Genomic DNA, 16,980 nt, shown 5'->3' on the forward strand with positions numbered 1-16,980 from the left:
GTGTTTCACTTTGTCTATCTCTTAAATGATAAGTCATGTGATATAGGACGGATTGTGGGTTAATTGCCTATGCCTTCGTGTTCATCTCTTGCATGATTAAGTAACTTGGCAACTAATCACTGCTTGGTTAATCCTAGGATGAATCTAGAATGACAAGATGGTATTATGTTAATGGAAGTCCTAATCAGTCAGAAATAATCATGACAAATGGTCTATGTGCACTGAATTCAATTGAACCGGAAAGTGACAAGAGTTGTAGTAAATATTGAAGATGAGATCTAGGTGACACTAGATTGACCTCTTAAAACCATTTTTCACAAATTGAAAGCAATCTGCATATGAACTTCTATCCGTTGATTTTTCCCAAAATCATATTATTCTCTCCATTTTAGTTTATTCTGGATATAAATTGGTGATTTCGTAGTCTAATGTTGCGGTCAGATAACTAGGATGAGGTTCCCTTGACCCTACATTCGAAGTACATTCCTGCAGCACGTATGATGTGAAAACCCATTAGGTTATAGTATAGAAATAATATGTTCACCTAAGTGATAAAAGATTCAACGAGTTTTACATTATCATTTAAGCCTAGAATTTATGAAGAAGATTTATAGCCTTAAACAAGGAACTTTCAACAGCTTAATCTCGTTATGCTGGTTCTCTTTACTTGGTGGATCGTCTTATAGTATATCCTTTTGGCACGTCTCCATATAACTATCTTTGTTCCTTAGGCTCTAGGCTAGCTTCAAGTACAAGTACTCTTTTAACTTCTTGTGCAATTACGAACTAGTGTTAGATAATCAGAAGCCATTGCAAAAGGACAATCCTATAATTCTCTTGAATGTATATCTTGCATGAGTTGTATCTTGAGGGCTTACCATGGTTAGGGCCTGTTTCAAGACTTTGAGAGATCAAAGAGATACTTACGGATAATTAAGTTGCATAGCCTTCATTAGCAATGCATTGCATTTACTTTATGTAGACTGATACATGATCAAGCTTCAATTTCAAGGAAGAGCAGCAAAATATGGTAAGAGTTTATACAATCACTATTTAAGACTTTGCATAAAGAGAAGAGGATGACCATCACTATCATCGCTTTAAAATGCATACAAAGAAGACGATATTTACAAGACAGAATGCCATTTGGTTTAAATCAAAACAGGAACAAGGCAAACTAGAATTAGATGGATTTGGTGATGCATTTGAGGGTTGATATTCAAGGGCGAAAAACAATGTCTAGGGTGTTTAATTGGAAGGAAAAGATTTGCAATACAAACAATCGAAATCACATCATGTTTGGCAGAAGAGGACTGATCAAGTGCATCATTTCATTGGTCTCAAAACGGTGTGCTTTGATGTTTTATCTTGTGTTGCATGACAAGGCTTGTGGATCAAGAAAATGGCTAGGATTAAACGGAAAATTGCCGTTGTCGTATCTTTGATCACGTGTTGTGTGCCATCTAAATGCCAGTGAGGCTTGATCATGAAACTGCAATGTAAGGGCAGTCCTATGAGTACAAGAAAAGGCTGAAGGAACAGGGACGCCCCTATTCATAACCTCAAATCTTCTTCAGATTTGTGATTCTTCGCAACAAATTTCGCAGATCTCCCTATGCCTAAGAGGTGAATTGTTCTTTTTTTTTTTTGGCCCCCTCTGCGTGTGTGTCTCTCAAATTCAATTAAATCGCATGATATTGCTTCATTAATTGAGTAAATTTTCAGTCCTTTTACAAGAAACATTTCATTGTCTCCCCTTTCTTTATGTTCACAGTGATTTCTTTGGTTTTCACTCTTTTCTTTCTTACGTATATGAGTGGTCCAGGCGCGAACGAAGAAATAAAGGGCATTTGTGGGTCATGGTTAGTTAGATGGATAATTTTAACAAGTAATGGCTGTGAAATTAATTTTTTCTTACCTATTATGGGTTCCTTAGCATGAATGATAAATGAGGAAGCCTTCCCTACAATTTAGTTAACTTTTTAATGTCTGACCTATGTTATTAATGGGCTGGTGATGCTAGAGGTATATTTTTCATTTGTGCGGGATCAAATGCTCATGACGACTTCTTTCTGCCAATGTCTCCAAGGCTTTTTCCTATTTTCTTCTGTGTATTAATTGAAATTATGATGTGCATTTTCTTTATGTGTATTAACTCAACATCCCCAAGGAAGTTATTAAGTGAGATCTTTTGGTAGATGGCATTTTTGAGAAGTTAGCTGCTGATAGAGCATAATGGTGTCATGCAATCATGTAACCAAGCTCATTTCGTGAAATAAGACTTGTTATTGTTGTTGTTGTTGATGATGATGTTGTGTGTTGACTCAAATCGGTTGCTCTCCTCTTCATTACTCATCTCTACTCTTCAATCTGAGTTGTTTAGATCAATTATTCTTCCAATTACTCATTGTTGTAATTTGTTCATTTTAAATTTGGGGATCCTTTAGGCATTGCAAGTTCTTTGCTCGCGGAGCATGTACCAAAGGGGACCAGTGTGAATACTCTCATGACAGAAAGAATCCTTCAATCAATGTGCTTCCTTCTTATTCTGCTTTCCTTCTACCTACTTACCAATTAATGATACTTAACAATTTTGTATTTCTTTCCTCATACATTTTGAAAACAGATTTGTAGGTTCTATCAGAAAGGCATATGTGCTTTTGGTGGTCAATGCAAATATAAACATATCCAAACTTCTCAGGCACAATCTTTGGAACATGGAAGTCAGCTCCTGAATTTTGAAAGACATGGAAAGAGTATAAAACTTGAGCATCAAGATTACCAAAAGAATTATGATGCCAGCGAACCCAGTACTGCTTTACCATCAAGAAAAAAGTGTTCTTGTATTCCTGGAGAACTATGTGTTTACTGTAAAAGGTTCTGCCTGTATCATTCTGAACCAAATGAAAAAGAGGAGCATTTGCAAATCTGTGAGAAAAAGGAAAAGTACCTTGAGATTTTGAATAAAAGTCAAGAAATAGAGTGCAGGATTTGCTATGAACGTGTTCTTTCAAAGCCTAAAGCAGATGAATGTAAGTTTGGTATTCTTTCTGCGTGCAATCATCCTTTCTGTTTATCATGTATCAGGAATTGGCGTAGTAGTGCTCCAACCTCATTTATAAAGTTACCGGCCAATAGAAATGTGAAGACCTGCCCCATATGCCGGAAGTTATCATATTACGTGATTCCAAGTACTGTCTGGTATTTTACAATGGAAGAGAAACAGGAAATTATTGGCAACTACAAGACAAGCTGCAAGTAATTTATTATCTACTTACTTAATTGCCCCTGCATGTTATTGGCTTAAGTGATCACTAAATTCAAGTTTCTGGGAAAATTTGTATAATTTACTCTTTTATTTATTATGGTCAATTGCTGAAGGGTCCATCAGTGTTCATTGACGGGGCAACTGGGCTTTCTTTCCTCTCCCCTTGTCATATTCCTTGTGAAGTGAGATATATTTTTTTGTTACACTCCCCCTTATTATTTTTGCTGAGGGACTGACTTTTTATGCCTAGTGAAGAGATAACTTGGGGACTGTCTGGAAAAAAAAAAAAAAAACGTAGATAATCTCAACTCAATTCAATTGAGACTGAAAAGAGCTGATTTAACTTATACACGGTTTTTACTTGTTTATTATTGTTTTTCTTTTCAGGTTGATTAATTGCAGACATTTTGACTTGGGAAACGGATATTGTCCCTTTAGGAATAATTGTTTCTACAGGGTAAATGAGTTGCCCTCCCTACGGTGTCTTTTTGCCTTTTCACTTAGGAAATGAGAGCTATAAATGACCGTGTTCATTTGATTTTCCCGGGAAACTAGTGTTTCTTTTGCATAGTAGTTGTCTATATAGCATTGAAAATATTCAGAAACTCTAAATTAGCTCCTTGTGTCTAACTATGTTTGAATAACAATGAAATCTTTTTCCACTTCTCTCAGAAATCATCTGCAGTCTATAGACATATTAAATATTTTTCCGTTTTCTTCTCAATTGAGGTCTATATTTTGTTGTGTCGCAGCAAATGCCATGCCTATTGTAATGTTCATAGCCTTTTCATTGATAAAACAAGATGTTCAAGGGGAACAAGGGAAGAAAAATAAATGGATAGATAAAGAAATAAACTTAGAGAAGCAGTGTTCTGAAACCAAGTCTTACTGAACCGTGGTACTGCCTGAATTTCTAAAATCTGTATAGAGGATTTTTGGTTACTTGTGATTGTTTTTGGATGACTTTACTTTTTAATGTGTAACTTTTTGCTGTGATAAGTCTAGAGTGTGATTTCGATGTTCTTGCTTTCAGCATACAGTGAAGCCTGGTTCATATACATGGATACATCACAAACCACCACCAGCTCCACCCAGATCATATCTGGATTTGCCAAGTCAAGAATTTCCTCCAAATTTAGAGCTTTTCAATGAGATGTATCCTTCAGAGATAAGGGGTTTACCAGGGACACTGGTTAATTCAATGCAGTTTGATGCTGACACCTCAAATGATGAAACTGACCCTTCCTTTGGCTTGGCTGCTATGTCTGAAGTTTTAGATTCTAATTCAGACGCCATTGATTCTGAAGACTTGAATCTATTTGAGATTATGCCATTAACTCATCAGGGTCCGGATGGTTCATGGTGGTTTGGTATTGAAGGTTTTGATGATCAAGCAATGGGTGTTGTGCCTTCTGTAGCGGGGCAGGGTGGTTCATCTTTGTCTGTTCCTGATATGCCCCCATCAGAGACACTTGGTAGTTCGTCGGGTCATGAAGATCCTAAAGTATCAAATAATGAAGAGCAGAATCCTGCTGAGCCATCATGATTCTCCATGATGCTGCATTCTAGTGTGAAATGAGGGGAATTGTTGAATCTTTAGCTTCTTTTTTTTTGGGGGGTTGGGGTTGACATTTGAGAACAGATTTACTCCTATTCTGATGAATCTCACACAGTGACCTTTGCCTCCATTTCTTTCTTTCTCATCAGTTCAATTGAATTTTTAATTTTAATTAGCTTTAAAGAATCTGGAGTGCTATTAGATTTATTGTATACGAAGAAATGAAAATGCAGGGGACAGGGACACCGTTCAGTACGGAGAACCGAGCGGCTTTTCCATTCCGCCAGTTTACTGAAACATATTATCACCCATCCACCCAAGTCAAAATAACAGTGGATGGGATACTTATAAAATTCTTGTTAATTATTTGTATTGAAATTATCTCATTGATAAACATTATTTTTTAATGTGTACTTGATAAAAATAGTCTAAGAAAGAAATTATAAATTTTAAAAATAAAATTAATTGAACTAGTTTGCTAAATAGCATTTGGGAAAGGGGGAATATGGCGGGTAAACCTTCGAAGATGTGGGGAAGCTGTAATAACAACAACAAATTTCAAAGGTTTTTCGTCTCATTATAATTTAAATATTATTTGTAATTGATAGCAATAAATTCTGCTATTTAGATTCATAAAACTGTCCCTTCAGGCTATAGGGCCTCCGCTCCTCGACCGCTACTTTCGTTGAAACCTTTTTTCCGGGTCAATTTATTTCTCTCTTTTTTCTTTTTTTTGGAATGACACAGCTGCTTAAATATTACCTCCGGTTCTAATTATAAAATATAATTTATAATTTATAAATAAGGTTTTATAATAAAAATAGTACATAATTGATCTGAGTAAACAAAATTAAAGTTAAAGACAAATAACGCATATGACCAGATGTGACTTCGGATAGTTACTTTTCTACAAAAGTTTAAGCACATGTTTAGACAATCTATAAGAATATGTTCATTGCGTTGGGTTTGGTTTAAAGTTACTTATGCAGAAGCAGAACTCTGATCAAAACACGATTGAAGATTAAACTAATGGAAGTTATATATAGCGATGATGAGATTTCTAGGATGCTTATCTAATAGCATAATAATTTTATTTCGGTTGCATAAATAGTTTTATTTAACGTTTCTCGTCACGTCCATTGAGGCCTGAGGGTATAATGGATTAACTTTAAACGATAACTTGCTTGTGTGTGTTCGCCTGCGATGTTCATTTGGATGCATGTTAGGATTAAACTGTAGAGGGGTGGGTTTAAGTTTAAATAAAAATTGAAAGAGGAAGAAATATGATCGAGATAACTAACTAAGAAATTTCAGAGATACAAATATATATATATATATATATATATGTATATAGAAAGATTCTGAATACCATATATCGACACTTCCAGAAAATGTATTAAACCGTCAATTCATCTATTTTTCTGATTTTTATTTCCTGTGAAAAGTATATAGTAGTAACTCATTTCTCACAATATTTTAACTGAAGGACTATATTTAATTAACTTCTATAATTACATCTTATTTAGCAGAATTTCCGGATGGTTAATTTAAAAGTTTATTGTTACGAATAATTCATTGAGATCTATATGAAAAATTTGTTCTAACAGTATTTTGTGCTTAATTGATGGAAAATTAAAGGATTAATATGATTGTGATTCATCATTAATCAGTTGACCTAATTTTGTGTACACATTTATTTTCAGTTAAGCATAGAGGAACAAAAAACAAGTGAGGGAAAAAAAGTGGAGCTATGGAATCATGATAACGATCGTACAGAGCTTGAAACCCTGATATAAATGTTCTGGTCCAGTGTTAAACTCATTCTCAGTCCAACGAACACGTATAGATATAGTATAGATATAGTATCAAACGAACACGTATGTCTTCGAAATCATATAGATATTATTTTGAATGCCACAAAACTCAACTCTAAATCGACAAATATAAAGCAAATCACCACTCTGTAAAATAATCCATTAGTATGCGTGTATATGTGTATAAAACGTATGATCATAAAATGAATGGAACATAGTCTAGTTCTTCAAAATAGCTAGCATCGACAAGACAAGGGAGGCACCGATGATTGCGACGGAGCTGGAAACAGATCCCGCAGCTCCGACATCGGGAGCAGGAGCCGGCGAGGGAGACAAGTCGAAGTCCTGAGCGGAGGCCACGGCGGCGAAGATAGCGGCGACAAGGAGAACGGCAAAGGCCTTGAACGTGGTCACCGGCGCCATGATAACGAAAGAGTTTGAGAAAGTCGGAGAAGAAATATGAGAGCGGAAATCAAAGGAGCTTGAATGGAGGAGGGTTGAGAGGAAGACGTTGGGAGGGAAGGGGTATATATAGGAGAGAGAGAAGCGGAGAAGGCGCGTGAGGAAGGAAGGGGGAAGAAGGCGTGGGACAGATGGAGAAGGAGGGGAGCGCGTAAACGGAGGGAAGGGGTCTGGTTAGCGTGAAAGGCCAACTGGTTAACCGACTAGCTGCCTGTTGCTGAGTGCTGCAACGGCTAGCGTGGAGTAGTGTGAACCATCCTCTCGCTTTCTTTCTTTTCACACTAAACAACCGCACTGGCATTGGCATGCCCCTTGCAATAATCTCCCAAAGTAGGTTTCAGAAACTGCTTTTTCGTACTGTTCATTTTGCGCCTCTGCAGGAAGACAGCAATTTCAAATGAGCATCTTGCCTATTACAGCTTGTTGCTTCATTGAATCCATATATGAGTTTTTTTTTTTTAACCTCAGTAGTTATTGTCACTTAAATATAAAAAAATATGAATAAAAACAAATCATAATTTTAAAAATAATTTTTACCTGATTTTTATTTATAATACATAAAGTACTCTTAGCTTATTTATGGTTGATCAATGCCCGAAACTATAAATAGGACTAAGATGCTACTACTGCATATGATTAAAAGATTATACTGGGTGTTGAATGTATAAGAAAAAAATATCAGAAAAATAAGATTAAAATACTGAATGTTATTTTACTCATTATTAATTAATTTTTTTTTAAATCATTGATTTGTCCGAGTCTATTTATAATACCCCTCCGATTCTAAATATAAGACCTTTATATATTAGTATAAGAATTTTATATTTAGGACCGGAAGAGTATTATTTTGTATGTAAAAAGACTGTTTTTCAACATAATTTTTACAAGGAGAAGAAGTTTTCAAAACAGAACAGTTTAATGCCTGAATTGTTGGGAACCTGAAAACCTCTATCGCAACTATGCAATGTAGCCGACCTAGCGGCGCAGCAATTTATGGACTCATAATGTTGGACATGACTCGGCCTCCTCTTCAGCTCTCCCGTTTAAACTGAACTCAGTCGCCCCCAAAATAAAAATTAATTAAAATTAAGAGTTAATATAATTTTTAGTCTCTTAAATTTGTTCTCATTTTAATCTAGGTCTTTATTAAATTATAAGAATTAATTTTTTAAATGAAAAAAATTTGAGAGATAAAACCAAAATAAAAACAAATTTGAAGAACCAAAACTTATATTAACACTAAAAATAAAATACTATATTCGATTCTTAGTGTGAAAACTAGCTAACCAATTTAAAAAGATTATTAAGAAAGTTGAGTAACTTGAAAGTTTAAAAAAAAAAAAAACAGCTCAAAATACAAACCAACAAAGAAGTTGAGTAATTTGACCAAAAAAAGAAGGGAAGTTGAGTTAAGTGAACAGATTTAATATTCCAAATCGTATAAATATTGAGAGGAATAATGAGATAGAACCATCCACAAGAAATGAGTAAATTTTAATTTTCCTATATTTGAACATCTATTAATTTATTTTTAACATGAAGAAAATAAAGTAATTACACAAGCCAAGTTTTATTAATACCAAGGATTCTTATGTGCTAAGTCTCCTATTTTGGTCCATACATTCTCTTTTAATTACCTTTTTAAGCATTATTGGTTCAAGCACTCCCCCAAGAATTTAATACACCTTTTATGGGTGGGAAAAAAAAGAGTAAGCTATTTGTATCCAGGCATTCATTATTTGCGGCTTTGCTTTGCCAACTTTACATGGTCTGAATTATTTAGTAAAAAAAATATTGTATAATATATTATGAGGGGAAAAAAACAAAAGAATCAAACAAAAATATATTTCATGATTTTTTTTTCTTTTTACATTTTCCCTCCTTTTTCTCGTATTATAATAATGTCATGAGAGTTTTGAAGTCCATAGCGGGTGAACTAGATTCTTCTATGTTGGCATTTCGACCACGATTTCATCATCATACTATCTCCATAAAAACTAGTTGATTAATTTAGATAGATTAAGAAAATAAGTTAAGTTAGTTATTTATAATAAATATATATTGTTTTTCTTAAAATATCCTTATTAATCAAATATATTAACTAAAACTACTATTATTAAAAGAATTCTCTTAAAAAATAGATAAATATAAGAAACAAAATAGATTGAAGTTTTAAATTTAAAACCAAAATAAAAATTAAATAAAATCTTATATTACAGACCAGAAATAATACTAAACAACAAAAGAAAGTCACACCAAATAAAAGAACCTTTTTATGGTACTATCTATTATTCTTAATATAAGACTCTGTTTGATTTTTATTTTGATCCTAAATATAAAGTCTTAATCTACTTTATCTCTCACATTTATACATTTTTTTCTACAGTAACCTTTCTAACAATGATAGTTCTAGTCAATATACTTGATTAGTAAGGATATTTTAGGAAAGACAACACTTATTTAAGACAAATAACTAACTCAATTTACTTTCTTAATCTTTTCAAATTAGTGAACTGGTTCTTATAATTAGAATCAGAGATGGTATAAAAACAAAATCACCTTTTTAGTCGTGCCCACCGTACATTTTTAAAAATGTGGACTTTCCCATTCAAAAAGAAAAATGTGGCTTTGTTAGTGCAATCTTTTTGCCCAGCAAAGAAAAATTAATAAATTATTTAGACCCGTCTCCCAAGTCACGCGATATGATTGAACGCGTGTAAGCATGATCATCAACCCACTTAGCATTGGATTTTTCCTCTAGAAGAACGCCTCTACGTCGGTAAGAGATTGATGCCCAAATGTGAATTCTTAATTTATGTATATGATTTTTTTATTTTTAAATGCATTTTAACTTGAAAAAATCATAAAAAAAACTGCTGAAATTAAAAAATTATAACAATGACCCGTTCACAAAAATTGTTATGAAAACACATACTATTATTATCAAAACCCATACTAATATTGTAATGGGTTCTTATTTGTAATTTTTTTATTTTAGCGATCTTTTTTTGTGATTTTTTTTATTTCTATTACATGCTTTTTAAATTTAAAAAGAAAAATTATGCTCTCCAGGTTCCTCTTCTATCTCTAATAACAACTGTTTTGTAATGCTTTCTTTCTTTGAGGTCATGAATATATTGTAATAAATCAAATACTCCTCCGGTCCTTAATATAAGACCTATTTAATTAATTTGACTGAATTAAGGAAGTTAGGTAAGTTAGTTGATTATAAGAAAAGTGACACATTTTTCCTAAAACACCATAATCATCTTTCTTAATACCCCATCTCCCTCTTCTACTTGATTATGATTGAGGGAGTATCCATAGGGGTAGTTTAGAGAAAATTAATAAATATGAGAAATGGGTCTTATATTTAGGACTAAAATCAACTCAAAAATTAGGTCCTATATTAAGGACCGGAGGAGTATGACATTTATTTGAAGAATGTAGCACATATGCTAATCATAGAAGCATCTTGAAACTACAAAAGAATAATGCAGCAAAAATTTTCTGGTATGTTATTCCTTCGTTGTTATGATTTGGGCCACACACATCATCACCATTTGAGAATATATGAATATATATATTAACCTAAGATTATTTGAGAATATATAACTATTTAAGGCATCACGATTTGAGCTGCCATTTTGATGAGTTTTGACACATCATTTCCCCACTCCTAATTATTCACTACGAGACGATCATTGCCTTCATATGCACTGACCAGCGCTAGACATGATTGGAATTTATTACATATGTAAATAATTTTTTTAGAAAAAATATTACTACCTTCTGTTCTAATTATAACACCTTATTTATAGTCTACAAACGAGGTTTTACAAATGAGGTCTTATAATTAGAAATGGAGATAGTATTATTTTCTAACAAGGTTCCATGCGTCATCATCATTAAGGGGGTGTTTGGCAACTTCCAAACGATGGTTTCAAAAGCACTTTTCTGCAAAACGAGACAAATTCCTCCATATATTTATTTTGTAAATCGTAAAAGTATTTCTGAAACCATGGTTTGATTTCTATTCAAAGACCCCCTAATTGCTCTGAGAAATTGGTTAGTACCTTTTGAATTGAAGGCAATATATCGCTGCTATTTTTTATAATTAAAAAAAAGAGGTTGAAGTCAGATCAAAACATAGCCACGAATAAAATAATGTAAATTAAAAGTGATACATGGGTCACATAATTTATTAATCACGACTTCTTCATCATAAAGTGAGTATGTATAAGGTTTTACGCCATAAGATCGCTATTACACACACACACACACAAAGAATGACATATAAAGTGTATGATATGATTTAATTTTAATTGATTCATTTATATTAATTAGTCCTATATTATATATGTATAAAGTAGGACTTAAACACATATATTCACATGAAATACAAGCCAATTTTTCTTTTTAATTAAGCAGATACATCCTTCTAATAAAGATAATCCTGCTTGAGATATTGTTGGATACCGAACACTAAATAAGCTACTTATATGGGCCCAGTGGAGCCAAATTTCATCCCAACCCTGATGCCTAGTCATGTTCGGTATCCAAATGGTAGTGTGAGACTTTGACCTAACTTGAAACATTTTTTTCAGAAAGATTAATTTTTTTAAAATATGGAAAAAAAATTTGCTCATTAACAAAAACATATAATTAACATAATTTATAAAATTAATCATTTTTTAAAATTATATATATTTACGCCCTAGTGAGGGCATTAAAATTATATATTTATAAATTATTCCTTGTTTTTACATAATATTAAGTTAAAAAATAAATTTAAAATTTTAAAACAGGTAAAAAAGGTTTAAATCATAAAAAAGATTCATAACAATCATAACATATATACACGATTAGTATGAAAAATAATGATATCAAATTAAAAAATTAGTTTCACAAAAATAATTTTAAGAAAATACTACCTGTGGTCCTTAATATAAAATATCGTTTGAGTTTTATTTTGATCCTAAACATAAGATTTCAATTCACTTTGTCTCTCATATTTATGTATTTTTTTCAAAGATAGTCCTTCTAATAATGATAGTTTTAACCAATACACTTAATTAACAAAAATATTTTAGAAAAAATAACACTTATTTATTTCAAATAAATAACTTAACTTATTTTTTAATCTCTTTAAATTATCAATTAGTTTTTATAATTAGAATATGTTCAAACAGAAGGTAGCACTGGCACATGTTCGAACTGAGCAGGTTTAACCGTAACTCCATGCCCGGTCCAAACTGTTCAAATGGCTTGAGCATGATAGGGTTATGTGGGCTTATAGCGGTGGGCATCAACAAGATTCACGTATTATTGTATGCATGCCTTGAGTCAAACTAAAATAACTGAATGTTTAATTTAAAAGTTAAAAATAGTTATTTACAATACAAACCGCGGGTGAAAATTTTTTAATTTGTTCTGATGTAATTGTTAAAAAAATACATTAAATATATAAGTTTGAAAATCCAGTTTTTTTCCCTTTAATTTGCATAAAAATGGCAAAAAAAAAGGGGAAAGAATATCCCGCAAGAATCGGTCAATTGATTGACAATATTTATGTAAGTTTTATTCAATCCCTTTCTCTGCATTAATGCATGCAAAATTAGAATATATAAAATTAAAGGCAGGATCCAAAAAATAGGAAAACTGTTCACCAAATTAGGAAACAGACAAACACCTTCACGCCCAAAAAAGCTATAAAAGCATCCCTAGCCCTTCCACAACGTTTCAGGCTGCATTTATTCTTCTCGGTTCCTAAGGCGTACGTGTCTGGTAAAACCAAAACTTCTTTTTTGATTTCATTATCACAAAGAAGTTCCTCTTCCGTTTTACCAATCCGCCATGGAGATGAAGAAGCTTGCCCTCGCCGTCGTTCTCGCTGCCGCTTCCATCACCGCCGTAGTTGCCGAATCTGAGGTTCCAGCTCCGGCTCCTGGACCTGCCAGCGGCGCCACCGCTCTCGGCTCCTTCGTCGGTGCCTCCGTCCTCTCCTTTGTCGCCGCCATGTACATGTAGATCTGAGCGACGGACTTATATTTATGATATATAGTTATTTGCGTTGAGGAGGAGAAGAAGGAAATTATGTGGCAACATGAATGGCGAGAGGAGGAGGTAGGATCTGAGATTTCGCTTAAATCTCTGGTTCGACTTCTTGGTTTTTTGCTTTTTGTTTGGTTTGGTGGTGTGGTGTTCTTTCTTTTCTTTCTTGTAATAGAGTGCGCTTGAAAGGGTTTGTAATGGACTGATCTAATGCAACTCTAATAAAATTTTCTATGATTATTATACATATGGCGTTTTTCTTTTACTTCAAGCTTTTGTCTCCTTCAATTTATGTGTGTGTGTGTGCACAATCATATTCCTTCAAGCTTTTTCTATATTCCTTGAATTTTCATTCTTTTGTCAAAAAGAGTCATTAATACAAGCGCTTAGTGGTGTAGATGAACCCGAGAAATTGACAGAAGAGAGACCAGTTCATAAGTATGGGTCTTTATATCCAAGAAAAACTATTTCTTTTGAAGAAGTGGAATAGGTTTTGGTTATCTCTGCCACCAAATATAAATGAAGAAGAGGATTTGTGCCGAACCATAAGAGAAAACATCTTCAAATGTGTCATCATAGCTGAAAAACACCTTACTCACCTGAAAAGGCGAAAACCATAAGCTAGGAACAACAAACCAGCATAGCTCAGCTGGTAAATCCTTGATTGGAGACTTATTTCCCCTTAAGCATGGTATTACCCAACCTGGGTCAGCCGGTTAGACCACTGCACCTTCAATTTCATATATTTTTATCCTATTATTGAGTCTGAAAATTTTGTTGGATTATGTGTAATTCATACGTGAAGGTATGGATTGACCATGATCCAGTTTTTAGGGCCTTGCCTATCAGACCAGCTAGATTATAATTACTACAGTTTTTAGTTCTCAACTTATAAATGCGCCCAAGTTTAACCCAAAGGATTATTAAATCAAGCTATGATGAGAATTTAGATTGGCGTCCAGTTGGATGCAATAGGAAAGGGTTTGTTGTGACTGAGGAACCTTCAAGAGATGATCCATTACTGACAAGCTCCAAGCTACGGGCTTCTGAATAAAAGTTGGCCCAAAAAGAACTTGGGAGAGTTTTTTGGGTCAAATCCGTATTTCTTTACGGTGCCGAGAAGCCTCAAGGGCCGAACCTGCCAATATCTACTTCCTAGCTGAACCAATTTTAGATAAACACCTTAAATTTATTATATCTGGATCATTATATTTTATTTAGAGGTTTTATATTTAATTTTTTATTTATTTAAAATAATTATTTTAATATGCATAAAATTTAAAATAAAGATCATTTCTTAACTATCATTTTTTTGAAAAAATAGTTTTCTATCTCAAAATAATTAATTAAAAATTTTAAATCTGAACCGTTCAAATAAGATATAAACGGTCCAAATCTGATAAATTTAAGATGTTCATCACAGTGATGATGACCGAAACTGGTTTCCTTTCCCAACATGTTTCCCTAAGGAAATCCCAATTCAATGCCATGTCTATTGCTATTAACTAACTACTTCTAATGCATTGCATATTGTGTTTATCACATGAGTGTGTCAAAAGGAGAGAGTCCACATCCAAAAAAAATCATCTCATCTAGCATACTACTGCCACCTATAAATAAGTAGTCTCTAGTGTTAATCTAAGTATATCAAGCTCTTGAATTTTCGCACTCTTTTTTTTGTTTTCATCTACTCTTCCATTTAGCTATATTTTTTATTTAAAATAGGGTGAAGATAGTTTTTTTTCATGTGCATTCAGTACTCTGATCTTTTTTATAATGGGTCCAGTATTCTGATGTTAATTTTTTTGTGCATCCAGCACCCTAGATGTAACCAGAAAATAGGTCTATAAACATGCCACTAAAACCACCCTCCCCCCCCAACGATTAATTCTCGAGAGATTCAAGCCAGTGCCACCTATAAATAAGTAGTCTCTGGTGCTAATCTAAGTATACTAAGCTCTCAAGTTATCGCAACCTTCTTTATTTTCATCTACTTTTCTCTTCTGTTTAGTTATATTTTATTTTAAAAAATGATTTGAATTTTAAAACGATAAGTAAGTCATGTTAACAACTCTTGTAATGATTTTAATTATTCTTATAATAATTTTGACAAGTCAAAATATGTCAAAATTACTTATTTGTCATTTTAAAATTTAATAAATATTTTTACGTCATTTTTCCTTTTATTTTTGTTCTTCTATTATTCCTACTTCTCATAGAGAGCGTCTATGGGCATGAGTTGGAACAAGTTCACTTTTGTTCTTTTTTTTTTTTGGGGTGTTTTCAGGAGATTTTTTCCAGCATTGCACATGAATGACTTCTGGAAATTACGCATCTTGTCCCTTGAACCTGCCGTCAATAAACGCACTTCTGCTAACAAGCAACGGTGGAGTCAGGATTTAATTATAAGAAGGCTGCGATTGAAAATCATATATGAGTGTCTCTAAGGGTACGTTTGGGATCACGTTGGCCCCCCAAACGTGCGTCCCAATCTGACTTTTGGGGTGGCTGTGATTTTAGGTGTTTAGATCTGCGATTATCCAATCTGACTTGTGAGGCTTAAATGGACTTCTGAGAGAAGCTCATACAAGGAGCTTTTTTTTCGGATGCGCAGCTAGGGTTGAGAAACCGTTGGAGTGTGTTAATTTTTTACCTAACTGACCCTCTGCATGTTTTTTTCTCTCACTTCACTTCAGCTCAAAGACAAAAAAAAAGACGCACACACGCACTCAGCCACAAGACGCTCTGAAGCTAAAAACTCCTCCTGACGTCTGCTGCCATATACTCGCTGTGCGCCCGCCGTCTCCCGCCGTCTCAACAGTTCAGGTTCTTGTGTGGTCGGTCGTTCAGTTCTTCCAACGTCTCATCAGTTCTAAGAAGGTTAAAAAATATATAATATTAAATATTCTTTCGATCCTAAATATAATACCTATTATAATATAAATTATATTACAAAAAAATTTATATTTAAGATAGGAGGAATAATACAAATCGCTGGTGTTAAAAAAAGAAGAGAGATAATACTAATCAATAAAAAGAAGAGAGATAATACTAATCAATACTAATTATGGTGTTTTTAAAAAAATATGTATATTTTTTATAATTAACTAACTTATCTAACCTTTTTAATCTAATCAAATTAGTTTAATAGGCTTTATATTAAGAATTGGATGAGTATATTGCTATCAGTTTATTATATGTCATATTACTCTTGTAATTTTGGCAAAAACTTTAATAAAAAAGGCTTGCGTCAAAACGCTGGATTTGCCTGCGTTGGAGGATGGGACCCACGAAGACGCAGAATTTCCTAAGCTCCCATCGCCAAGAAGGATGCAGATTCCGATCGATCTTCTACTACTGGAGCAAGGAAAGCGGTGGCGCGCGCGCGCGGTAGGTTTTTCATTTCTGTTTTTATTTTTGTTTTCTAAGTACTTTGAATCTTCTTGGTGCCAAATCCAAGCATTGAATATTCTGACTCGCTTCGTCTCTTCGATCAATCAGAGAGTGGAAGAAGGCCTGAGCTTTGACCACTCTCGAGAGATGGTTAATCTAAGTGGACGGAGGACGGAGGGGAAGGAGTAGCATATTCGAACTACAGAAACATTCCAACAGGTAACGGTTTCGGACTCTTTCACTTGCTTCTGTTTGCTGGGAACTTGAGATGTTCTGGAGTGAATCTATTCCTGATGTGTAACGTGGAATGCTAGTGGTGTTGTCTCGGTCTTTTGTGTTGCCTCTAGTTAGCGTTTTATTGGGGCCCTGAATGTGCATAGGGTTTATATTTCGATTCGGATTATTAGTTGATAATGATTGCTCTAATTTTT

At 33.6% G+C, this 16,980-nt stretch overlaps 1 protein-coding gene across 1 annotated transcript; it reads left to right on the forward strand.

The window, feature by feature from the left end:
* Nucleotides 1-196: 196 nt before the first annotated feature.
* On the forward strand, nt 197-4,935 carry LOC114752368 (E3 ubiquitin-protein ligase makorin-like). The gene is made up of 5 exons (XM_028941117.1): nt 197-1,626; nt 2,448-2,532; nt 2,627-3,258; nt 3,656-3,725; nt 4,302-4,935. The coding sequence occupies exons 1-5, from the start codon at nt 1,616-1,618 to the stop codon at nt 4,812-4,814; spliced, it is 1,311 nt and encodes a 436-aa protein (XP_028796950.1). The 5' UTR covers nt 197-1,615; the 3' UTR covers nt 4,815-4,935.
* Nucleotides 4,936-16,980: the final 12,045 nt, after the last annotated feature.

The sequence above is a fragment of the Neltuma alba genome, unplaced genomic scaffold, assembly GCF_004799145.2.
Source record: "Neltuma alba isolate B1F8T4 unplaced genomic scaffold, ASM479914v2 tig00007358_pilon, whole genome shotgun sequence".
Classification (NCBI taxonomy): domain Eukaryota; kingdom Viridiplantae; phylum Streptophyta; class Magnoliopsida; order Fabales; family Fabaceae; genus Neltuma; species Neltuma alba.